At 48.4% G+C, this 25,295-nt stretch overlaps 2 protein-coding genes across 16 annotated transcripts in view; one reads left to right on the plus strand and one right to left on the minus strand.

The window, feature by feature from the left end:
• Window positions 1–25,295, plus strand: part of LOC114589686 (uncharacterized) — a 386,543-nt gene that overhangs the window by 275,076 nt on the left and 86,172 nt on the right. The window lies entirely within an intron of this gene.
• The window catches only part of LOC114589761 (uncharacterized), a 498,312-nt gene that overhangs the window by 75,470 nt on the left and 397,547 nt on the right, over window positions 1–25,295 (minus strand). For 2 of the 6 annotated variants that reach the window (XM_077927913.1, XM_077927914.1), the window contains exons 2-5: window positions 8,959–9,435; window positions 8,682–8,763; window positions 6,908–6,990; window positions 3,789–3,915 (exon numbers count right to left, since the gene is read on the minus strand). The exons of 1 other annotated variant lie outside the window; for it this stretch is intronic. In XM_077927913.1, the coding sequence (XP_077784039.1) occupies window positions 3,789–3,915; window positions 6,908–6,990; window positions 8,682–8,763; window positions 8,959–9,360 (694 nt within the window). In that variant the 5' untranslated portion in view covers window positions 9,361–9,435. Of the gene's footprint in view, window positions 1–3,788; window positions 3,916–6,907; window positions 6,991–8,681; window positions 8,764–8,958; window positions 9,436–10,698; window positions 10,875–25,295 lie in introns of those variants that run through there. 3 more of the 6 variants (XM_077927912.1, XM_077927916.1, XM_077927915.1) reach the window with 3 other exon arrangements.

Genomic DNA, 25,295 nt, shown 5'->3' on the forward strand with positions numbered 1-25,295 from the left:
TAATTTCTTCTAAAAGCCCCCTTTTCTTTTTTTCTTTATTCTTATATGCTATTGAGTTTTGTTGTATGAAATATCCCCTAACAACCGCCTTCCCAGCATCCCACACTGTTTTAACATCTGTCCCTTTCCTCCAATTGTTTTCAAAATATTCCTTCATCAACTTTCTAGCTCCTTGTATTACTTTTTCATTTTTTAATAAGAAAACATTCATTCTCCACCTTTTTTTCCCTTTCTCCTCTTTTCCTTTAAGAGTTAATGATACTGGATTGTGATCTGTAAGTGTTTTTAGCAATATTTCGGCATTCTCTGCTTCAATTGTCATATCCTTAGTAATCCATATACTATCGATTCGACTATACGGATTTTTTGGTTCTGAGAAATATGTGAACTCCTTTTCGACAGGATGTTTATATCTCCATATATCCACTAAATCAAAAATCCTTACCATTTCCATAAAGCTTTTTGGCAACTTCCCTTCATTTCCCCCCCTTTTCTTCTGCGATCTATCCAATTCTGGTTCCATTACTCCATTTAGGCCTTTCTATATTTGTGAAGAGGTATAAGGAGAGTCCCATGGACTGCAAGATCAAACCTCTCCATTCTGAAAGAAATCAGCCCTGAGTGCTCACTGGAAGGACAGATCCTGAAGCTGAGGCTCCAATACTTTGGCCACCTCATGAGAAGAGAAGACTCCCCCCAAAACAGTACTTCTGTCTTGTCAGGATTTGACCTCAATCTGTTAGCCGCCATCCATCCTCCAACCGCTTGTTACTATCTAACAAGACCATTGGTCCATAAAATGAAAGGAATAATCAATGTATACCACTGTATAAAAATTTCTATATCCCTCCCTTCATCCCAATCTCAGACAGCGGTTCACAACATAAAAACACATAACGAGAACACGAGTTAACCAGCTTGACAATGAGTAGTAGTTACTTCCCTCTGGAAGTGGAGAAGAAGTTCCACACTGCTCAGATGGAGCTTGTTGGGCAAGACACAGATCTCTGCCCAAAAAGAGAGTTTCCACATTTGGGCATTCCAACATTGCTTGCTGGGAACGCTGATGCAGGAAAGCTGCTACGTCAAGCAACCTTCTATCTTCTCGTTTGAGGAGTACCAGGAGGTACCAGACAAGGGTGGGGAACCCAGACTCTACGTGGGCCAGCCGTGGCAGAAAGGTTTGGCTGCACATTGCTTTGGGTTACCCTGGGCAAGTGACTGACAAATTTGGAAAATAAAATTGAATAATAATCTCAGAATCTTGTCAGCAGGAACAACTTAACTGAAAACAACACTACTTTCCGCAATGGAGACACAAACAGCATCCGCATCCATTATCAATTAGTTGAGGTTGCATTCCAGGGGGTTGGACTAGATGACCCTGTGAGGAGAACCTGAGCTTGCAGGGTTAAACAGCTCAGTTCTATCGCCCTGCCTTCTGAGGGGGCGGAGAGATCCTACATATACATCTGGGATCTGTTTCTTTGTTCTGTTATTCTGCTTTCGCTTTCGTCCAGTGCGGAGATGCTTTTTCTGCCTGATACAGGATGATTGATACTGCTGTAAAATAAACACTTCTAGATTAGAGAAGCTGACTGGACTCTTGATTTATGCACACTTAATGCAAGCACAGAGGGCCGAAGGCTAAACACGGGGGAAAGCAGCATGCGCACCGGAAGCCTCCAGGACCTTTACCCTGAGCAATATTTCACAGACCCTTTTCCACCTCTGCAATTCTATGATTCAATAACTCAAGAGTCCTTAGATTTGCAAGTACAAACGGTGCTGCTTTTAATTTTCATTCTGGTTTTGAAGTGTTGTTGTTGTTTAGTCGTTTAGTCATGTCCGACTTTTCGTGACTCCCTGAACCAGAGCACGCCAGGCACTTCTGTCTTCCACTGCCCCCCGCAGTTTGGTCAAACTCATGCTGGTAGCTTCGAGAACACTGTCCCACCATCTCGTCCTCCGTCGTCCCCTTCTCCTTGTGCCCTCCATCTTTCCCAACATCAGGGTCTTCTCCAGGGAGTCTTCTCTTCTCATGAGGTGGCCAAAGTCTTGGAGCCTCAGCTTCAGGATCTGTCCTTCCAGTGAGCACTCAGGGCTGATTTCCTTCAGAATGGAGAGGTTTGATCTTCTTGCAGTCCATGGGACTCTCAAGAGTCTCCTCCATCACCATAACTCAAAAGCATCAATTCTTCGGCGATCAGCCTTCTTTATGGTCCAGCTCTCACTTCCATACATCACTACTGGGAAAACCATGGCTTTTACTATACGGACCTTGGTTGGCAAGGTGATGTCTCTGCTTTTTAAGATGCTGTCTAGGTTTGTCATTGCTTTTCTCCCAAGAAGCAGGTGTCTTTTAATTCTGTGACTGCTGTCACCATCTGCAGTGATCATGGAGCCCAAGTGTATGTAACCCCAAAAGATCGTGAAGTAGGCTGTTTGGAACCCGAGGTACCACTGTAAAGATCAATTAATAGGGGCAATAATTGAATCTTGGCTTCACACTATTACAGCTGCAGAACAAAAAAAGAAAACTTCCTTCACTCCGTGGGAAGGCGTTGTAAGGCAGTAAAGAAAGCTAACGGTTACCAAAGTAAATATTGACATGGTGAGAATTTCTGCAGATCTCCTTTTTTCTTTGTGTTTCACATTTCTTCTTCATGACTGCTGTTCTAATAAATATTATTGCATTACATTCTTCATTAAATTATTTTTCCAATGCTATATAATTTTTTGGTATTAATCCCCCTAAAAGAGGTGTTTTGAGCCATCAAACCTTGGAAATACACTTTTCCCAAAAGGTTTCCATAATTTTGGCCACTAGTGTAAGTTGCTCATTTTAAAGGTAATCTACTTTTTATATGCGGGATGCAGGTGGCGCTGTGGGTAAAAGCCTCAGCACCTAGGGCTTGCCGATCAAAAGGTCGGTGGTTCGAATCCCTGCAGCGGGGTGCGCTCCTGTTGTTCGGTCCCAGCGCCTGCCAACCTAGCAGTTCGAAAGCACCCTTAAGTGCAAGTAGATAAATAGGGACCGCTTACTGGCGGGAAGGTAAACGGCATTTCCGTGTGCGGCTCTGGCTCGCCAGATGCAGCTTGTCACGCTGGCCCCGTGACCCGGAAGTGTCTCCGGACAGCGCTGGCCCCTGGCCTCTTGAGTGAGATGGGCGCACAACCCTAGAGTCTGGCAAGACTGGCCCGTACGGGCAGGGGTACCTTTACCTTTACTTACTTTTTATATGGGATCAGATTGTTATTATTAATGTTTCATGTTTATATGTGTGTTGGAAGCCGCCTAGAGTGGTTGAGGCCACCCAGCGAGATGGAAGGGGTATAAATAAAAATTATGACTATTACTATTATTATGATCACTGCTACTACTACCTGAGACTCAATAAGCCTGGCTCTTCTCTGGGACGGATTTTGTTTGGCCCAGTCATGGCTTCCCCTCCATCGCCAATGTCAGTCGTCTCTTTGGTCAACCCAAGAAAACAAAAACAGAAAACCTGACAGGAGCTACCTAGCTTTCCTAACAACTCTGAAGCTGACATTTAAGATGCCTGGACAGTTCAGACCATCCAAATCGTGGTATAAAAAGGCAGAACTGGAGGAAGATGGTTCACAGAAAATACTGGAATTTGCTGTTCAAGGTTTATTGTGGGGGTGTTAGGTTCCCAGGTGTTGTATTGGGCGCTGCTGAGCTCTGTGGAAATGTATGAGGTTTGTCACATAGAGGTATTTTTTGAATTTGCAGGCAGATAGGACAATCCCACAGGGAGCCTTACCAAGAGAGGCCACGATCCCATGATTCTCCTCCATGACGTCCTTATGCAGAGCTCTCTGGTCAGGATCCAGCAACGCCCACTCCTCGTTCGTGAAACAAACAGCGACATCTTCAAAGCACACTGGACCCTAAGAGAAGAAGGGAAATGTCCTCCTCTGAGACAGCAGAAATATGATCTGCTACACAATGCTCTGTCTCCTTCCTTCCTCTTAATTGATGCGTTGTTTCAATAGGATTGCTTTGCTGCACATTTTTATTATGGATGTCTATTTTGACGTTTTAATTGAATTATTTTATTCAGCTTTTAATTATGGGTATTCATCTTTGTGCAAATAGGTGGTTCTCTTCCTTGTGGATTTCAAGTCATCCTGCCTACGCAGGGATTCCAGTTTCCCAGATGGAAGGATCCCCTTTCTCCTCTCCTCATGTCCTGTTCTGAAGAGGATCCCTCCCAGTGCCCCACAGCCAAATTCCAGGGGTTCAAGGGGGCATGGAGAGGGGGAGGAACGGGGGACAGATGATCCAGCTGAGATTCCTGCAATGCAGGGGGTGGGACTTGATGACCTTTGGGGTCCCTTTCAACTCCTGGATTCCATGAAAACAGCAACTACAAAGGAATCCTACTGGGGACATTCAGAAGGCTGGTGTCAAAGAGTTATCTGGGCAGGAAATCCCACAGTTCACAGCTGGAGTTTCAGGCCTAATGAGAAGAGCAGCTCATTCCCTGAGGGTTTGTCAGTTTGCATTTCTTAGTGCAAGTTCTTAGATATTGTCTATTCTATTCTTATTAGTTCAAGAGGGTTCCGGAAGCTTCTCTGAATAAAAGAAACAGAAGTTTCCTGATGTTTGGGTTATTCCTTCAGAGAAGCTGAGTACAGCTGGGTTAAAGTGGTTCTGTCATCTCTTCTGTCAAGGTCAGGCTGACTATAAGAAGAGGCCAGAAGGAGCCTGGGTTTCTCTTTCTCTCTCTCTCTCTCTTCCTTCTGGTGTTCTGTACATAGTATGCTGAGTCTTAAGGTTAAGACTTATTATAAGCTGTGGGAAATTTCAGTTAAGTCTGCTACAACTGAATTTCTTATGGAGAGGGCCAATCCTGTACATTTTGGATTTGTGACCAGTATCCTCATTTGCCTTCAGTAGCAGTTAAGGCTCCACCGGATGAAATACAATTGCCTCTGGTCTATTTTGGGGGGTTCCTGTAATGTCTTTACATTTTCACTCTGCTAACTATACATTGGAGTTCTGCTCTGGATCAATATTGAGTAGAATTCCATGACTGAAACTGCCTTGGTCGCACTGGTTGATGATCTCCGGCGGGCTAGGGACAAAGGTGAGAGCTGTTTCCTAGTTCTGCTGGATCTCTCAGCGGCGTTTGATACCATCGACCATAGCATCCTTCTGGACCGTCTTGGGGGGCTGGGAGCTGGGGGCACTGTCATACAGTGGTTCCGCTGCTTCCTCCTGGGCCGTGTTCAGAAAGTGGTGGTGGGGGATGAGTGTTCAGACCCCTGGGCTCTCACTTGTGGGGTGCCTCAGGGTTCTGTCCTCTCCCCCATGCTTTTCAACATTTACATGCAGCCGCTGGGAGAGATCATCAGGGGATTTGGGCTGGGTGTTCATCAGTATGCCGATGATACCCAGCTCTACCTCTCTTTTAAATCAGAACCAGTGAAGGCGGTGAAGGTCCTGCGTGAGTGTCTGGAGGCGGTTGGAGGATGGATGGCAGCTAACAGATTGAGGTTGAATCCTGACAAGACAGAAGTACTGTTTTGGGGGGACAGGAGGCGGGCAGGTGTGGAGGATTCCCTGGTCCTGAATGGGGTAACTGTGCCCCTGAAGGACCAGGTGCGCAGCCTGGGAGTCATTTTGGACTCACAGCTGTCCATGGAGGCACAGGTCAAATCTGTGTCCAGGGCAGCTGTTTACCAGCTCCATCTGGTACGTAGGCTGAGACCCTATCTGCCTGCGGACTGTCTCGCCAGAGTGGTGCATGCTCTGGTTATCTCCCGCTTGGACTACTGCAATGCACTCTACGTGGGGCTACCTTTGAAGGTGACCCAGAAACTACAACTAATCCAGAATGTGGCAGCTAGACTGGTGACTGGGGGCGGCCGCCGAGACCATATAACACCGGTCTTGAAAGACCTACATTGGCTCCCAGTACGTTTCCGAGCACAATTCAAAGTGTTGGTGCTGACCTTAAAAGCCCTAAACGGCGTCGGTCCAGTATACCTGAAGGAGCGTCTCCACCCCCATCATTCTGCCCGGACGCTGAGGTCCAGCGCCGAGGGCCTTCTGGCAGTTCCCTCATTGCGAGAAGCAAAGCTACAGGGAACCAGGCAGAGGGCCTTTTCGGTAGTGGCGCCCGCCCTGTGGAACGCCCTTCCAGCAGATGTCAAAGCGATAAACAACTACCTGACATTCAGAAGACATCTTAAGGCAGCCCTGTTCAGGGAAGTTTTTAACGTGTGATTTTATTGTATTTTTGGTTTTTATGGAAGCCGCCCAGAGTGGCTGGGGAGGCCCAGCCAGATGGGCGGGGTATAAATAATAAATTATTATTATTATGACAGGGTCTTTCTCCATGAAATCAGCTGCCAAAAGAGAAGGCCCCTAGCTCCCCACAGCTTTCCAAGTCCCCTCCTCTCTGGGGTACCTAGCATACGATTGAACAGTGCGCCAGTGTGAAGCCTGCCTTTGCTCCTCCATTGTCAGACGTCTCCTGGCTTTGAGAGACAAGCAGGAAGGGGGGCTTCTGGCAGAAGGAGAGGGAGCCCCCGGTGGCTCCTCCTTCTCCTGACTCACCTCTGACTCTTGACCTCCCTCCTCCCACTTGCCTCCTTCCTCTTCTGCCTCCGATTCTGCACTGCATTCTGCCACAGAGTCTCCCAGCTCACTAAGCCCTGTTGCCCCTTCAGCTTCTGATACCTCCTCTTCCCAGGCGTCTCCCTCTTCTCCCTCTGACCGCTCATCCTTCCTCCACCTCCATTTCTTGGGCTCTGAGACGTCTTCCCTTCCTGGTTCCCCGGCTGCTTCCTCCCACCATTCCTCTGTGCCCAACCAGTCCATGACATTGCTCCATCCCTCGGTCTCTGTCCCCACAAGGCAGATTCTCCTGACCTGATCTGGTTCCACAGCCGCTGCTTCCCTTCTGCCCCCATGAAAAGATGGACCAGGAGGTTTTGCCAGCATCATTCTGTCTCCTGAAAGAGAAAAAAGGTAAGCAGGATGCCAGGCGTGCCCATGTCTCTCACAGGGGAAACAGGGCATCTCTAACTAACTAACACTCAATATGCCAGCAAATTTGGAAAACTCAGCAGTGGCCAGAGGATTGGAGAAGATCAGTCTACATCCCAATCCCAAAGAAGGGCAGTGCCAAAGAATGCTCCAACTACCGCACAATTGCACTCATTTCACACGCTAGCAAGGTTATGCTTAAAATTCTACAAGGAAGGCTCAAGCAGTATGTGGATCGAGAACTCCCAGAAGTGCAAGCTGGATTTAGAAGAGGCAGAGGAACCAGAGACCAAATTGCAAACATGTGCTGGATTATGGAGAAAGCTAGAGAGTTCCAAAAAGACATCTACTTCTGCTTCATTGACTATGCAAAAGCCTTTGACTGTGTCGACCACAGCAAACTATGGCAAGTTCTTAAAGAAATGGGAGTGCCTGATCACCTCATCTGTCTCCTGAGAAATCTCTATGTGGGACAAGAAGCTACAGTTAGAACTGGATATGGAACAACTGATTGGTTCAAAATTGGGAAAGGAGTACGACAAGGCTGTATTTTGTCTCCCTGCTTATTTAATTTATATGCAGAATTCATCATGCGAAAGGCTGAGCTGGATGAATCCCAAGCCGGAATTAAGATTGCCGGAAGAAATATCAACAACCTCAGATATGCAGATGACACAACCTTGATGGCAGAAAGTGAGGAGGAATTAAAGAACCTTTTATTGAGGGTGAAAGAGGAGAGCGCAAAATATGGTCTGAAGCTCAACATCAAAAAAACGAAGATCATGGCCACTGGTCCCATCACCTCCTGGCAAATAGAAGGGGAAGAAATGGAGGCAGTGAGAGATTTTACTTTCTTGGGCTCCATGATCACTGCAGATGGTGACAGCAGCCACAAAATTAAAAGACGCCTGCTTCTTGGGAGAAGGGCAATGACAGGCCTAGACAGCATCTTGAGAAGTAGAGACGTCACCTTGCCAACAAAGGTCCGTATAGTTAAAGCCATGGTTTTCCCAGTAGTGATGCATGGAAGTGAGAGCTGGACCATCAAGAAGGCTGATCACCGAAGAATTGATGCTTTTGAATTCTGGTGCTGGGGGAGACTCTTGAGAGTCCCATGGACTGCAAGAAGATCAAACGCATCCATTCTTAAGGAAATCAGCCCTGAGTGCTCACTGGAAGGACAGATCCTGAAGCTGAGGCTCCAGTACTTTGGCCACCTCATGAGAAGAGAAGACTCCCTGGAGAAGACACTGATGCTGGGAAAGATGGAGGGCACAAGGAGAAGGGGGCGACAGAGGACGAGATGGTTGGATAGTGTTTTCGAGGTTACCAGCATGAGTTTGACCAAACTGCGGGAGGTAGTGGAGGACAGAGGTGCCTGGCGTGCTCTGGTCCATGGGGTCACGACGAGTCGGACACCACTAAACAACTAAACAACAACAACAAAACTAAAGATGGGCCTTTCAGAAAGCCTTTCCTGCTGAGTGCAGTTGGACGTTTGTGCCCATTTCATATGCTAGTTGTGCAAAAGTACATCTCCCCTCCGCTGGACCCTTGGTCCCAACTGTACCCCCCCCCCCAAAAAAAACCCCAAGTTGAAAAGAACCCACAGATTAGTTGGGAAAGCAACAGAAAGAAAAACCGCCTTCCTCCTTACCCATTGGCCTCTCTCTGGTGTCCAACGGAGGCCTCTCTGCCTCACAGGAATCCAGGTCCATTTCCTCAAAATGATCCTTTTCCTGAAAAAGAAAAAGGATTCCAAACAGAGAAAGGTGAGAAAGATAAGAAAGAGAATGACAAAGACTTGAAGGGTGTGAGATCTCATTCCATGGATGCTTTCCCAGAAAATGGATGGGCCATCAGCAGAGCATTATGGGATGTTCCTTGTCCTGTTTGGAGCCCCTTGGGAGTATCCAGAGGAAAGTCTCCCTCACCTGCTTTCTCTCCTCTGCCTGACTCAGGAGGAAACCTTCGGCCAGGGCCACCGCCTGGGAACTGGTCTCCGCTCCGCATTCCCTCACCCAGCTCTTCATCTCCGGTGGAAGGACAGACAGGAACTGCTCCAAGATCACCAGGTCCAGCATCTCAGCTTTCGTGTGCCTTTCTGGCTTCAGCCACTGACGGCAAAAGTGGTGGAGTCGGCTGCAAACCTCTCGGGGTCCTTTGGCTTGCAGGTAGCAGAACCAACTGAACTGCCGGATCTGCCCCTCTGAGCGGAGGGTGTCCTCCTCACCCAGGATCTTCAGCACAGCATTTTCCCAGAATCCCCCACTGCTCCCAGTTTGGTTGGGATGGGCATTTCCTGCTTCTGGGCCAGCTGAATCTCGATCATCCATCTGTGGTCTCAGGAAACTTCTAAGAGATCAGAAGGAACCCTTTGATCTTCGTCTTAATGAGAAGTCCTGGAAATCCTACAAAGCAAATACATTGTTCTGTTACAGAATTTGTAGGTCAGGAGAAGAGAATGCTTCTCTTAAAAAGCATGGATGAGTCTTGCTAGAAACCAGGGCTAGACTGGACCGCAGCCCTTTTTGAAAAGACAGAGGAGGAGGCGGAGGAGAAGCAGAAGAAGACTCTAGCTCTCCTAGAAGGAAGATTGCGATGCAGAATGTGGAGGCAACTGAAGGGGTTTCTGGGAGATGAATCAGCCTGGTTGCTCCAGCCTTCCAGTCAATGCATGAAGTCAGAACTGACTGACAAGGGAGTCATTTGAAAAATGGATGCTTGGCTCTAGTGGGGGTCCTCATCCGGGGGTCCTCAGGAGTTGCTCTCCCTCCACCCCCACTTCTGGGCACATTTCTCCCCTGCTTCTGTCTCCTTTTCTTGCACTTGGACTCTCTCCCGCTCTGAAAAACAGACTCCTGGGGTGGGGTCTCTTCACCTTTGCTCTGAGGGCCAGGTATGTATCTGTTCAACCCCCTGAGGGCCAAATACATCTCCTTTGAAATTTAGGCAGCTAATTTATTATTATTATCCGCTTAGATGGCTTAACATACGCACAGCCATTGATGCCAAGGTCCCTGGAGGCTCAGTGAGTAGCAGCGCCCATTTCCGGCTGGTTTTCCAGCACCAATCCCTTTGGGACAGAGAGGATGTGGTCCTGGGATGCCCTGCTCTGGGTGCGAGGGGATTGCTGCAGTGGCCTCCGTGGGGAGCTGCCCTGGGAGACACTGGGAAACTGGTCCCCAATGCAGCAGCCAGACTATGGCCTGGGATCCCTCTCTTTGTTCCTCTCCTTTCTCTCCCACCTTTTCTTCCTCCTTCCCTGTGGGGTTTTCTTTGGGGGGGGGGTGCTAGTCCACCTCCTCGTCCAGCTTTGGAAAACCACTTGCAGATGTTTCCTCCGTTGCGCAATGAGGCTGAGCGACGTCACTCAAAGTTCAAGTCCCAGGGACTCCTTTGTTTGAAGAAGGAGATTTCGGGGGAGAATCATTGTTTTTCTGAAATGGGGGGGCGGGGGGCCAACTGAGTTTGGGATCCTCTGATCTGCAGGAAGGAGAGCGTGGCAGACCTGGCCCCTCCCTGGCAGGACCCTCTCCTCCCCCCTGACTTGGGGTCCCCCCCCCCCGCATGAGCAGATCAGCCCCTCCAGGCATTCTCCCCCGCTGCAGCCATGGGACCCCCACCGTCTCCCCACTGCACCCTCTGGGGGCGGGGGGAGAGAGGAGACTCACCAGATCCCAGGAGGGGAGAGCGAGGCAGCCCTTGCAGGAGAGACACCCAAGCAGGAAAGGACTGGGGAGGGAGGGGCCTTGGCTCTGGAGGACCTGCCCCCCCCCGCTTCCTGTCCTCTCTAGGAAGGCAGCTCGGTTCCCTTTAACCCTTGCAAGGCCGAGTCCCCCCAGCTCAGCCCCCCCCCCTTACATTGCACACTCACTTAGCCAGGGCAGAACTCTGATTTCTATTAATTTCTGTCATTTTGAATGGCTCTAAGGGGGCAGCTTCTCCCTGGCTCCGCCTTTGGCAAGGGATCCTTTGGGGGGGGGGCCTTTGGCTCTTGTTTGGGCTCTGAGCATCTCCCTCGGTCCCTTTGGGGGGGCCTTTGGCTCTTGGCTGGGCTCTGAGCATCTCCCTCGGTCCCTTTTGGGGGGGTCTTTGGCTCTTGGCTGGGCTCTGAGCATCTCCCTCGGTCCCTTTTGGGGGGGCCTTTGGCTCTTGGCTGGGCTCTGAGCATCTCCCTTGGTCCCTTTTTGGGGGGGGGGCCTTTGGCTCTTGGCTGGGCTCTGAGCATCTCCCTCGGTCCCTTTTGGGGGGGTCTTTGGCTCTTGGCTGGGCTCTGAGCATCTCCCTCGGTCCCTTTTGGGGGGTCTTTGGCTCTTGCTGGGCTCTGAGCATCTCCCTCGGTCCCTTTGGGGGGGTCTTTGGCTCTTGGCTGGGCTCTGAGCATCTCCCTTGGTCCCTTTTTTGGGGGGATCTTTGGCTCTTGCTGGGCTCTGAGCATCTCCCTCGGTCCCTTTGGGGGGGCCTTTGGCTCTTGGCTGGGCTCTGAGCATCTCCCTTGGTCCCTTTTTTGGGGGGGGCTTTGGCTCTTGGCTGGGCTCTGAGCATCTCCCTCGGTCCCTTTTGGGGGGGCCTTTGGCTCTTGGCTGGGCTCTGAGCATCTCCCTCGGTCCCTTTGGGGGGGTCTTTGGCTCTTGCTGGGCTCTGAGCATCTCCCTTGGTCCCTTTTTTGGGGGGGCCTTTGGCTCTTGGCTGGGCTCTGAGCATCTCCCTTGGTCCCTTTTTTTGGGGGGGCTTTGGCTCTTGGCTGGGCTCTGAGCATCTCCCTCGGTCCCTTTTGGGGGGGGGCCTTTGGCTCTTGGCTGGGCTCTGGGCATCTCCCTCGGCCCCTTTGGGGGGGGGGCCTTTGGCTCTTGGCTGGACTCTGAGCATCTCCCTCCCTTGGCCAGAAACCAGAGGAAGAGCTTGCAGGGAAAAGGGCTTTGCAGGAGGCAAGGAAGCTCCTCCTGGAATTCAGGAGTGGAGAGATAGGAGGGGATCCCAGGGTCATCTAGTCCAATGCAGAAATCTCAGCTAAAGCATCCATGGCAGATGGCCGTCCGATCTCTGCTGAGAAACCTCCAAGGAAGGAGAGTCCACCACCTCCCAAGGGAGACCTTTCCCTGCCCAACTGCTCTTAGATGTCCCTCAAGGCAGCGGGTCCTGAGTTCCAGCCTGCTGAAACCATTGCACTGGCTGCCAAGGAGGAACCAAGCGAAGGTCAAAATAAATAAATCCTATTCTCATCATGAATAACCAAAACTTTCTTAAGCATGTTTCTATGCAAACACTCAATAGTATGCCATTTCCCCTCCCAGAAATGCTGAATTTCTAACTCAATGGACTAAAAATGGATGGTTGTTATGCTTAGGGAAGCTTTTAATATTTGATGGACTATTGTATTAATATTTTGTTGGAAGCTGCCCAGAGTGGCTTGGGAAAAACCAGCCAGATGGGCGAGGTATAAATGAATAAATAATAATAATTGTTGTTGTTAATTGAATTGATATACCGCCCTTCAAGAGAGAGATCTCAGGGATATTGAAAACATAGAACTCATAAAAAGTATACAAATGATGCATCACCTCAAATTCTTTAATCAGGTGAGTTTTCTCCTTTGGAAAGAGGCAGGCGGAATCTCCACGGTTGATAATAGAATAACGTTGAAAGGCTAGTGAAATATGGGGAACCCAGAGCATCTGCTTGGCATGCAGAATGTCCCCGGGTCAGCCCCTGGCATCTCCCACAAGGGCTGGATGAGACCCCTGGATGAAACTGGGGGGAGCTGCTGCCAGTCAGTGTGGACTATACAGGGTTAGAGGGAGCCCTTGGTCGGGCTCAGCAGAAGGCAGCTTCTGAGGCTACTTCAAAGCTCTGCAAGATCAAAAGGGATAGATATTCCCTAAGCAAACCAAATTTAAGAAACTGGAATCATGGCATCCGGAATTTTGCACAGGATTCCAGCTCTGGATTCTGACCACGGCAGAAGAGAGCAGGACTCGGACTTCCCTCCATCTGGACACGATGGACTTCTGTGGATGCAGCCGAGAAGAACATTTGCCTTCTTTGCGGCTGCATTAAGCAGTGTACTCAGGTGGAGCTTGGGATCCACCAAGACCCTGAGATCCTTTTCGCATGTCCTGCTACTCAGTCCGGTGTCCCCTGCGCAGCAGAGTCTCCCTGCTAATTGTCCCAAATTAAATCCAGGCGTCTTGTGTGAGGGAAACTGTGATCCAGGGAGTCTCTGGCAGGAGATAATGAGACAAGGAAAGTTTTATTCACAAAAAAGAGAATGGTGAAACAAAGTGAAGACAGGAGATGTGTTCTTTCAGGTAGAAGTTAACTTATTACTTCAGCTAAATGTCTCAGGATTAAACACGGCTCTGCAGGCACAGCTTCCCTCCAATTCAGTTGCTGCACTTCAGGGAGATGTTCAGGTTCCCAGAATAGATGGTGAAAGGCTGAACTCTCTTTCTTCTGCTCCTCTCTCATCCCCTCCCTTAGTTATGAGGGGTCTTTCCGTGAGGTACTTTGGACACAGCCCAGCTTCCTTCCCAGCGAGGGGCCACTTTTCCTCGCTTCCCCTCTCTCTTAGCAATCCCACTCCTGAGGTATTTTCCTTTGTATGGCAGACCCAGGGGATCCTCTCAGCCCTTGCCACGGACTTGGGAATCTCCTTTTCCTAGAAGATCTCTCTCCTCCTGACTGGAAGGAGACCCCAGAAGAAGAAGAGAGTCTTCCCACAGCTTCTCCCTCCAGCTTCACTCCCATCTGAATACTCCCTTCAGACCCTCAACATGGTCTCCCCATCTCAGCTGTGAGGCTCCTTCCTCTGGCTCCATAGATATTCATCAGAGCCACTTCTCCCTCCCTCCCTCCCTCCCTCTCCTCATCCCCATCTTCTCCCAACCTTCCCTCTCTCTCATCTCAAATCCCCTCAGAAACGGCTCATTTTCCCTCCAAAAGTGCTGGCGCCACCCCCCTCTGGGTAGCCAATCAGAAAGAGGCTCTGACCCCCTGGTGGAATGGTGAGGCATTGCACCCCCAGACTCTGCTCTGGCTCTGCTGTCCGTCACAGCAGCCAGCTGCCCCAGCAGGCCTTGCAATCTCCCCACCGCTTGAGCCGTCCTCCATTGTCTCCCAAGACAGGCGGATGAGGAGAGAGCCATTCAGGGGCCACAGGAAAGGGGCACCGGGGGCTGACAGAGGCAAACTGGAGCGGGGCAGCATTGCTGAAAGGATGCCTACCCCTCTCTCTCTTCTTCCTTCTCAATATCAGTTATTGCTAGCTAAGAAATTGGGGAAAAGCAGCTACTCTGTGTAGGGTTTCTTGGGGTTGAGATCCATAAGCTGAGTATGGTACGATTTCTCAGCTTTATGGGTGTTATGGAAAATTCCAGGTGGAGAGACGACTCATCAGCCCAGCCAGTCGGGTGCAAGTCCCTCATGGATCCATGAGGTCGGTAAAAGAAGGAAGTTCCAGCCAAGTAATTTGGAGCAAAACAGCGGTCAGTAGACCTTGATCTTTATTGTTGCCCAACAGGTCCCCACAGGAGCAAGAACCCAGAACAAAGGGGGTTACCTTGACTTTTACCCAGAGTACATTTCACAGGGCATCATGAATAGGCCCATACTACATCACAAAGGAGGAGGGGATATAAGATATACACAAGTTTGATTGTGTTTCCTGCTTGGCAGGGGGTTGGACTCGATGGCCCTTGTGGTCTCTTCCAACTCTATGATTCTAAGTTCCGCAGGGACCAGACACCGCTCACAACATCTCTTAAGTGCCCATCACCAAAAGAACAATGAATCCCTTGGCATCTCCTTGCCCTCAGGACTTGTCTGGAAATGGGCTTTCAGAACACCGGACTTGCTAAATTGCCTCTGTGGATGTCTATTGTTGCCCCCCCCCCCGTCACTCCCTGGGTGGGGGGCCGTGTATGTGCTCTCAGGCTTGGGGAAACATGCCCTCTCCCGGCTGCCTACGTGGCTTCCTGCTTCTTGGTTCACGGAGGGAGGTGGAGCCCAAATTCACCTTTCTTGCAGGGTTAAAATGATATTGGAATGAGGAGAGTCGGTTAAAGTTATGGATTTTCTACAAATTTATAAAGCTAGGTATCTTCCCTGCACTGTCAAGTCAAAAGCATACATTCAGGCCTAATATTTGTAACATTGCAACAACTATAAAGATACCCCCCCCCCCGTCATTTCCGTAACATGGGTAAGTGAACTCATATGTTTCATTCAGCCTCACCTGAATAAACACTTAGATTATGTGAAAATAATGGGAGATACCTGTCAGGGAACTGCCATCGGAGCTAGAGGCGGAGGCAAGGCTTCCAAAGCGATGCTGGAGAGGGGCCCAGCAGGGAGAGATGCAGCCCATCTGCTGGGGAAGGAAATCAGCGTAACACCAGTGGAGAAGGGGGGCAGATGGGGGAATCGGCGAGGGGGCTCCAGGACTCCTCGCCGGAGACCAGCGGGGAGAGCACGGGTCCTCCGCTGCCCACACCCACCCTGCGCAGAAGACTTCCGCGCAGGGAGAGTAGGCGGAGACTTGGCGTCAAAGAACTTCTTTGCTGGAAGAGGTTCAAGAAACGCCCACTGACGGATTTTGCCCGTGACTGAAACAGCCACGAAGTGAAGGGCTGTCCAGACAGAAAGGGTTTAACCAGGTAACCTAGCCAGGAGCGGCGGCAACTTATGCACGAGCAACCCCTATAACCATTACAGCAATCCGTCAGTCGCCGACGTTGCTTGTGCGCAGCGACAGGCAGCCAGCATAATGAGCCAAACCGGAGAAGCCAGAGGAATGGAGCAAGCAGCTGGAGTGCAAAATCTGGTGGAGAGGACCCGAGATTTGGAACAGCATGTGGCTCTCCTGACGGCACGGTTGGACGAAAGGCGGGCTCACGATGCACAGGTCAGACCCACCCCTGTCGCAAGGAAGGTACCGGGACTGGTACACAAGTTTGGGGGGAAGCCCCAGGACTACAACGCGTTCCGAACGGAAATAGAGTACGCTTTGGAACTGCAGCATGATGACTTTGTGGATGATGGGGAGAGGGTGGCCTATATTGTTGGGCATCTACAGGATGGGGCCCGGGAATGGATCAGGCCCCTAATGGCGACGCAAAATGCTGCCTTGAAGGACCTTAGGAATTTTTTTCAGGCGATGGATGCAATGTATTCCAGTGAAGTGGAGCAAAATGTGACTCGACGGGAATTGATGGGGTGCAAGCAGGGGAGCCAATCAGTTAGAGACTATTGGTCGCGCTTTGTGATGTTGATCCACCGGCTCGGGTGGGATCTGGACTCTGAACCCATTCAAATGTTGTTTGAGGAGGGGTTGTCCCCAACTGTGAAGGACGAGCTCTCCCGTGCGCCCCGCCCGCAGTTGATGGACCAGCTGACCAAGGCTGTGCTTGCGATTGGAGTAAGACAGGAAGCGCGGGCTCAGGAGAAGCGTGAAGTGAGAGGGGAATGTTGCCATGACTACCGCATTCCTGAAATGCCGAGGCAGCCTTCCCAGGCGGCTGAGCCAATGGAAATAGATGGCGTGCGCGTGCGCGCGAGGTTTCAAACTCCAGTGAAGGTCAGAAGAGGGAGGGAAAGGATTGGAAAACCACCAAGAAGTGTTTCCTCTGCCAACGGCCAGGACATTTTGCCAGGGTCTGCCCCGCAAAGAAAGGCCTGGCAAGGGATGGTGGGAGCTGCTGGCTGTGAGGAGGAGGGGGGAAAGGGGCAGGCACAGGGAAACGACAATGTTTGGCTGCCAATCAGCGGGGGCAGCAGCCAAGCCAGCTGTGATGGCCTGGGAATCCGATTCAGAGGCTGAACCGGAGGAATCCCAGCCTGCACAGGAGTCCCCGCCTCCAGGGCCGGCTGAACTGGGGCAGGGTCTTGGATCTGAAGTGCCTGCACCTGTGCCGGATCCTCAGGAGCAGGCACCAGGTGAATCCACTCTGGCTCCAGAGGTGGTTGAGGACTCAGTGCCTGCAGGTGAGTCTCCCCCTGGACCCAGTAACCCTTCAGCCTCTCCTGAACTGCAGAGGCTCAGGGCAGAGAGGCGAAGGGAACTGGTTTCTCCCAGGAGGAGTGCTCGCCTTAAGGCCAGGAGAGGTGGGTCTCCTGGGGGCTGGGACCGCCCCTGGCCTCAGAGAAGATAAAGGCCAGTCAGCCCGGTCCCAGGTTGCAGGAGCAACGTCGTTGTTGAGTACCTGTTCCTGCCTGGACCCAGACCTGACCCTCCAGTGTTCCTGTCCCTGCCCGGCTTCCTGCTTCGGACCTCGCCCCGCTCCTTGTGAACTGTTTCCAGGCTAGTGACCCAGGACCGGACTTTGGCTACGCCAACGGTAACCTTCCCCCCGGGACCAGCACAGTTTGCTCCCGCCACACCCGCACTCCCCCTTTGTTGGGGTGCATTCGGGAAGAGCCAGAAGCCATGGCCGACCAGGCAGCTGCGCTGGTGGCATTGGCCCGGGAGAACCAGGCCTTGACTCACACCGTGCAGCAGCTCAGCGATGCGGTTACGGCACTTCAGCAGTGGTTGGACGCCCTACCGGCTCCTGTGGCCGACGCCCCAGCTCCAGGCAAGTACCCAGTTGCCTTGCCAGAGAAATTTGATGGGGCCCCGGCCAGCTTTCCCATGTTCCTTGCCCAGGCCAAGTTGTATATTCAGGGGCGAGCCCGGAACTTCCCTGACGACCGCACCAAGGTGCACTTTTTGATCAGTTTGTTAAAGGACCAGGCGGCCAAGTGGGCATTGCCGCTGCTCAGGCAAGACTCCCCCTTGCTGACAGACTATATGGGGTTTTGCAACCATTTGGAGGCCACATTCGGCAACCCCCAGAAGGAGAGTCAAGCCAACCGGGCAATTAGGCGTTTGAAACAGGGCAAGTCCACTGCAGCCGCCTACACCATGGAATTTCGGCTGTTGGCGCAAGACTTGTCTTGGAATGACTCTGCACTTTGGGACCAGTATCTTGAGGGACTGTCAGACGAGATACTGGACCAGTTGGCCATGATGGATCATCCCACCACGCTGGACGCCCTTATTCAGCGGAGCCTGCAGATAGACGATCGGTAGGAGGACCGTCGCCAGGCCCGGGACCACCAGCACCCCCGGCTCCTGGCTCCAGTCCTTCCCAGCAGGTCCACGCCCAAAGCCGAGTTGCCGGACGAGCCAACGCAGCTCGGGGCTGCGCGACCTCGCCTCTCCCCCTCGGAGAAGACGCGGCGTCAGGAGGGGAACCTGTGTCTTTACTGCGGTGGGAGTGGACATTACGCCCGATCCTGTCCCAAGAAGATGCCAGTCGCAGGAAAACCGCCAACCTCGGTAGCCGAAGGCCCTAGCCCCCTGGGGTCCCAAACCATTCAAGAGGGGCCCTCACCAGTGGAATTGCAACATCTCTTTTTTTTTTTAAATTAAATTTTTATTAGAATTTTAACAAACATCATAACAAAAAAACAGAAAAAAGAAAAACAAAAACAAGAAAAAAGAACATAACATAGAAATACAAAAAATAAAACACATATAAGCTCAATTGTAACTTTCTTTAAGCTTACTTTCGCGACTTCCTCATACCTTCCCTTTCTGTATTCTAATTTCATACTCAAATTTCAGCAAATCTTTTCCCTATTCTTAAAGTAATTTCAATATCAGTTGTTTTCTTCCAATTATCCCTTGCTGCTTTTAACCCCTTAATATCCAATCCAACATTTTTCTAAACTTCAATTATCTTACAATATTTTTTAAGATACTCTTTAAACTTTTTCCAATCTTCCTGCGCCGTATCTTTTCCCTGGTCACGGATTCTGCTCGTCATTTCCGCCAGTCCCATATAATCAATCACCTTCAGTTGCCATTCTTCCACGGTGGGTAGTTCTTGCGTCTTCCAGTGCTTTGCGATGAGTATTCTTGCTGCTGTTGTAGCGTACATAAAAAATGTTCTATCTTTCTTTAACACCAATTGGCCGACAATGCCCAGGAGGAAGGCCTCTGGTTTCTTAGAGAAGGTGTACCTAAGTACTTTCTTCATTTCATTATAGATCATTTCCCAGAAGGCCTTGATCTTTGGGCACGTCCACCAAAGGTGAAAGAATGTTCCTTCAATTTCTTTACATTTCCAGCATTTGTTGTCGGGCAAATGGTAAATTTTTGCAAGCTTGACTGGGGTCATGTACCATCTATATATCATTTTCATAATATTCTCTCTTAAGGCATTACACGCCGTAAATTTCATACCTGTGGTCCACAACCTTTCCCAGTCAGCAAACAAAATATTATGACCAATGTCCTGTGCCCACTTAATCATTGCAGACTTAACCATTTCATCTTGTGTGTTCCATTCCAACAGCAAACTATACATTCTTGACAAATTCTTAGTACTGGGTTCTAACAATTCAGTTTCTAGCTTTGATTTCCCCACCTGGAAGCCAATTTTTCTATCTGTTTTAAACACTTCCATTATTTGATGATAATGAAGCCAATCTCTCACTTTCCCTTCTAATTTTTCAAAACTTTGCAGTTTCCATCTGTCCCCTTCTTGTTCCAAAATTTCTCCATATCTTGGCCATTTAGCCTCCATATTAGATTTTTTGATGGCCTTGGCCTCCATTGGTGACAGCCACCTTGGAGTTTTACTTTCCAACAGATCTTTATATCTAATCCAGACATTATATAATGCTTTCCTGACAATATGGTTTTTGAACCCTTTATGCGCTTTAACCTTGTCGTACCAAAGATATGCATGCCACCCAAACATATTGTTATACCCTTCCAAATCCAAAATGTCAGTGTTCTCAAGAAGCAGCCATTCTTTCAACCAGCAGAAAGCTGCTGATTCATAGTAAAGTTTTAAATCCGGCAGGGCAAACCCCCCTCTATCTTTTGCATCAGTTAAAATCTTAAATTTTATTCTGGGCTTTTTGCCCTGCCAGATAAATTTAGATATGTCTTTCTGCCACTTCTTGAAACAGTCCATCTTGTCCAATATTTGCAAAGTTTGAAACAAAAACAACATTCTAGGCAACACATTCATCTTAATAACTGCTATTCGGCCCAACAAGGAAAGCTTCATGTTTGACCAAATTTCTAGATCTCTTTTGACTTCACTCCAACATTTCTCATAATTATCTTTAAATAAATTCAAATTTTTTGAAGTCATATTAACACCCAGGTATTTCACTTTCTTAACCACCGTTAACCCCGTCTCATTCTGAAACCTTTCTTTTTCCACTGATGTTAGGTTTTTCCCCAATACTTTCGTTTTTAATTTGTTCAGCTTAAATCCTGCAACCTGACCAAAATCTTGAATTAATTCTAAAACTTTCTTTGTACTAGATTCAGGCTCTTGCAAAGTAAGTACCAGGTCATCTGCAAATGCTTTCAGTTTATAATGTTTCGCTCCGACCTGTACACCTTTAACCAACTGGTCCTTCCTAATCATATTTAACAGCACCTCCAGGACCGATATAAAAAGCAATGGAGAGATTGGGCACCCCTGACGTGTCCCTTTTTCTATCTTTAGTTCATCTGTAACCACGTTATTTACAATAAGTTTTGCTTTTTGTTCTGAATATATCGCACCTATACCATTTTCAAACCCTTTGCCTACCCCCATTCCCCGAAGGTTCTTCATCATAAAATTCCAAGAAATGTTGTCGAAGGCTTTCTCGGCATCCACAAATATCAAGACTGCTTTAGTGTTAATGTTCACTTCTAGCATTTCCAAAATGTCTATTATATTCCTTACATTGTCTGATAAATGTCTTTTCGGTAGAAAGCCTGCCTGATCTCTATGAATCTCCTCCATCAACACTATTTTCAACCTTTTTGCTAAAATGTCAGCAAAAATTTTGTAATCCACATTTAATAAGGAGATAGGGCGGTAGTTTTTAAGTTGGGTCTTTTCCGTCTCTATCTTCGGTATAAGGGTGATATATGCTTCTTTCCACGTATCGGGTGCCTTTTTTCCCTCCAAAATCTCATTGCATACTTCCAACAAAGGCTGTAGTAACCCCTCCTTCAAAGTCTTATAGTATCTGGAAGTTAGTCCGTCCGGTCCTGGAGATTTGCCCAATGTCATATTTTGAATGGCACCTTCTATTTCTTGTTCTGTTATTTTCTGATTCAAAATTTCTTTATTTTTCTGTGAAATTTTTCTCAGTCCATTTTTTTCCAAAAACGATTCTATTTCTACATCACTCTGAGGACCTTGTTTATATAGATGACTAAAGTATTTCTGGAAGCAATCTCTAATTTCTGTTGGTTTATAAATATTCCTTCCTTCCACTTCTAAATGTGTAACCGTATTTAATTTTTGTCTCTTCTTTATTTGCCAAGCCAGCAATTTCCCACATTTATCAGCTGATTCAAAAGTCTTTTGTCTCATTTGCTTAATTTTCCATTCTATTTCTTGATTTGTCAGCTCCATATATTGTGTCTGATATAATTTAATTTCTTTCAGTATGTCCTGTGATTTTGGTTTTGATCTTAATTTCTTCTCTCCTTCTCTTATTTTTTCCAAAATTCTTTCTTTCTTCTCATTCTGGCTTTTCTTTTTGATTACATTCTGTTGTATCAAAAATCCTCTCATGACGGCCTTACTTGCGTCCCAGATTATTCTTTTCTCTACGTTGGTCCTCATGTTGATTTCAAAATAGTCTTTCAAGGTTTTCATAGCCTTCTTGCAAAATTCCTCATCCCTAAACAAGGTGTCATTCATCCTCCATCTGAAGGTACCAGTTGTTGTTAAATTCATGTCCATCCTTATTGCATTATGGTCGGAGCAGGTTTTTGGGCAGATTTCCACTTTTTTTATCTTTGGCGCCATTCCTCTAGTTATCCAAATTTGGTCAATTCGGGTCCATGTCATTTTAGCTTCAGAAAAGAAGGTTCCCTCTCTTTCAAGTGGGTGCTTTATCCTCCAAATATCCACTAAATCCATATTGTCAGTCATTTCAAAAAAGATTTTTGGTAGTCTTCCCTCCTTAGTAATTGTCTGTCTTTGGGATTTGTCCATATTAGTAGATACAACTCCATTCATGTCTCCCATCAAAATTAAATTTATGTCCATAAAGTCCATCAAAGCTTCATGAAGTTTCTTATAAAATTCCACCTTCCCCTCATTTGGTGCATATATTCCCACAATCAAAAATTTTTCTCCTTGAACTTGGATTTCGACAGCTAAATATCTTCCATGTTCATCTTTAAAAATTAATTTCGGTTGCCATTTTTCTTTTACATAGATTACCACTCCTCTTTTCTTTACCTTGTCTGAAGAAATAAATTCTTGACCCAATCTTTTGTTTGTAAGTAATTTTCTATGTGACCTCGTCACATGCGTCTCCTGTAAACAAATCAAGTCCAATTGTTCTTTTTTCAAGATGTGAAATACACTTTTTCTTTTTCGGGGGATGTTTAGACCGTTACAATTCCAGCTTAACAATCGCAAAGCCATGATGGGGTTATTTCTCTTCTCCTCCTACTGCTCCGAGTTGTTCTTCTTCTTCTGTCGGTGGTGTCCCTCTCAATGGTAACTTGTCTTTGTCCAAAGTTCCTCTTCCTGGATAATTTTGTTGTGATTCCGCCCCTTTGTAGAGGTCCTCTTCGTGTTGCTCCAAAAACTTATCTTTCTCTTCCACAGTTTTTATTTTCCTTTTCTTCCCTTTGTACTTGAAGGAAAGGCCTTGAGGATATTCCCACCTGAAGAGCACGCTGTTCTTCTTCAGTAATATCACTAAATCTTTGTACTGACTTCTTGCGTCCAAGATGTGCTTAGGAATGTCTCTAAAAATTTCCACAAAGGAATCTTCAATTCGCAAAGTTCTTTGGTAGTGCAGGTTCAATATTTTATCTCTCTCTTCTTTAGATCTTAGTGTTACCAAGCAGTCTCTTACCTTGTTCTTTCTTTGTCTTGCACCCAGTCTGAAAGCACTCTCTATCTTAAATTCTTCTTGTTCCAGTTCCTGTTTCCAGAAATCAGAGAACTCTTTTGTTAAGAAGTCCACTAAATTGTCTCCTTCACTCTCGGGTATTGCCCGGATCCTAAGATTCCTCTCCTTCCTTTGCATCTCAATCATGGACAATGCCAAGTCATGTTCTCCCAATTTCCTAAAAACTGGAGAGATTTTTTCGTCAGTAGCCGTTGCAATTTCTTTCGCTTCTTCAGCAATCTTTCGAGTGGTGGATGCTTCCTCAAGTAGTTTCCCAATTGATTCTGTGTTGGTGTTAACTTTGTTTCCCAAATCAATTATACTTTTAGTGTTTAAGTCAATTTTCCCTGATATCTCAGCAACAGTCTTATTTGTTTCAGCAACTTGTTTACTTGTTTCCGCACCTTGCTTTTTTAGCTGATCCAGGGATTCGTTGATTTTACCCAAAGCTTTTGCAAGTGCCTCTTCAGACATGACTTTTGTCTTTTCCTGTGGATTTGCACTTGCCCCAGATGGTCCGGATGTAGAGGCCCTTCTTTTCATAAATGTATCTATTTTATATTGTTTGCCAGATCTTAAAGTTTTCTCCTGTGGCTCTCCTTTGTTTTGATCATTTGCCATACCACTATCTTAGAGCCAAGGTCATTCCCACAGTCCAATTTCTTTTTCCCAGCAATTCAGCAGATTAAGTTTCACTTGTTGCTGAAACCAGCCAGTTCTCCTCTAGGGGGCGAGAACATCTATTACAGTCAAAGCAAAAATTCTAAAATGGAGGTTGTCCTTTTAAGTAAATAAAAGTCCCACAAGTTCCCAAGTCCTTGCAAAGGTCCGCAATATTAATTTCACCAAGTTTAAGACACAGTCAATAAGTCCTTTAAGTTCCTGGGAAAGTGTATCTTTATACTTAAAATGTAGCTTTCAATTTGAAACACCTCGTTACTTTGTTGCAACAATCCACAGCCGGCTTCCTTTCTCCGGCAGTCCGTTCCAGAGTCAGGGTACAGCACAATATTGTCCAAAACTTCAAAAAGACAGGGAGAATTCAAAGGCAATATCACTTTTCCCCCGCTCCTGCCCGCAGGGGAAAGGTCTCAGTCTCTTACACGATGGATCTCTTAATCCAGAAAAGAATTTCAAAGTTAAAGCTTACCAATCCTTTGCTTTGATCTTGCTGCAGAGCGGGAAGGCAGACTTCCTTTTGATCCTTTCCCGTCTCAGTGTCCGAATTCGATTATTTGACTACGAATTCCAATTATTGTTCCCTTCTCCTACTCACGGGTAGTAGTTTCTTTTAGTTCCAAATTGAAGGAAGAAGTCAGCGCTCTCCGTCAATAGCGACGCGGCTTCACTTCGCAGGCTGGGTACAAGCGACTCTCAGCACCGCGCCACACACCCGCTGCCGTTCCGGAGCCTTTAAAAAGGCTCTTTCACAGCTTCGGGGGGGCGCAAAGGTGCCCGCCGAGTCTCCGGTTCACAGGCTTCGTGCCTGTGATTTTTAGGGGTCCCCGCTGTGCCGTAGCTGCAGGACCCGAACCCGCGAAGCAGATCTCCCTCAGGAGCGCCGAGGGAGACCCGCCATTAGACGATGGCGCTAACCGGAAGTCCGGAATTGCAACATCTCATGGTTCCAGTGCGTCTCTACCTGGATTCTTACCCACGCGCTGGTAGATTCGGGGGCAACCCGCTCCTATATGGACACTGCCTTTGCCGCTCATCATCAGGTGCCACTTCAGAACAAGCCAGAACCAGTACAGGTGGAGGCAATTGACGGACGGCTCCTGCGTTCGGGTGCCGTCACTTGGGAGACCCAGCCCTTGGTCCTGTGTCTCCAGCAGCACCGGGAGGTGCGAACTTTTGACATTGCCTCCATGCCCCGGTTCCCCCTGGTGCTCGGATGGACTGGCTGGAGGCTCACAATGTTCAGATTGACTGGGTCAATCAGACTGTGCACTTTCCAGACCCATGTCCCCATGCTTGGTCCAAGATGCTAGCAGCCGCACCCACTGAGGAGGCTGCATCCACGCTCCCCGCCGAGTACCGGGACTACCAAGACGTGTTCGAGTAACGGGGGGCAGACCAGCTGCCGCCGCATCAGTCTTTTGACTGCGGCATAGACCTCCAGCCCGGAGCGCCCCTGCCGGTGAGTCGCTTATACTCTCTAACAGAGCCAGAGCGCGAAGCTTTGCAGGACTTCCTGCGCAAGAACCTGGAGCGTGGTTTCATTAGGCCTTCTACCTCGCCCACCGCTGCACCAGTGCTCTTCGTTAAGAAGAAATGTGGGGAGCTTCGCCTTTGCCATGATTACCGGGCCCTGAACAAAATTACCATCCCAGACCGGTACCCCTTGCCC

This window comes from Podarcis muralis, chromosome 4 (assembly GCF_964188315.1).
Source record: "Podarcis muralis chromosome 4, rPodMur119.hap1.1, whole genome shotgun sequence".
NCBI lineage: Eukaryota > Metazoa > Chordata > Lepidosauria > Squamata > Lacertidae > Podarcis > Podarcis muralis.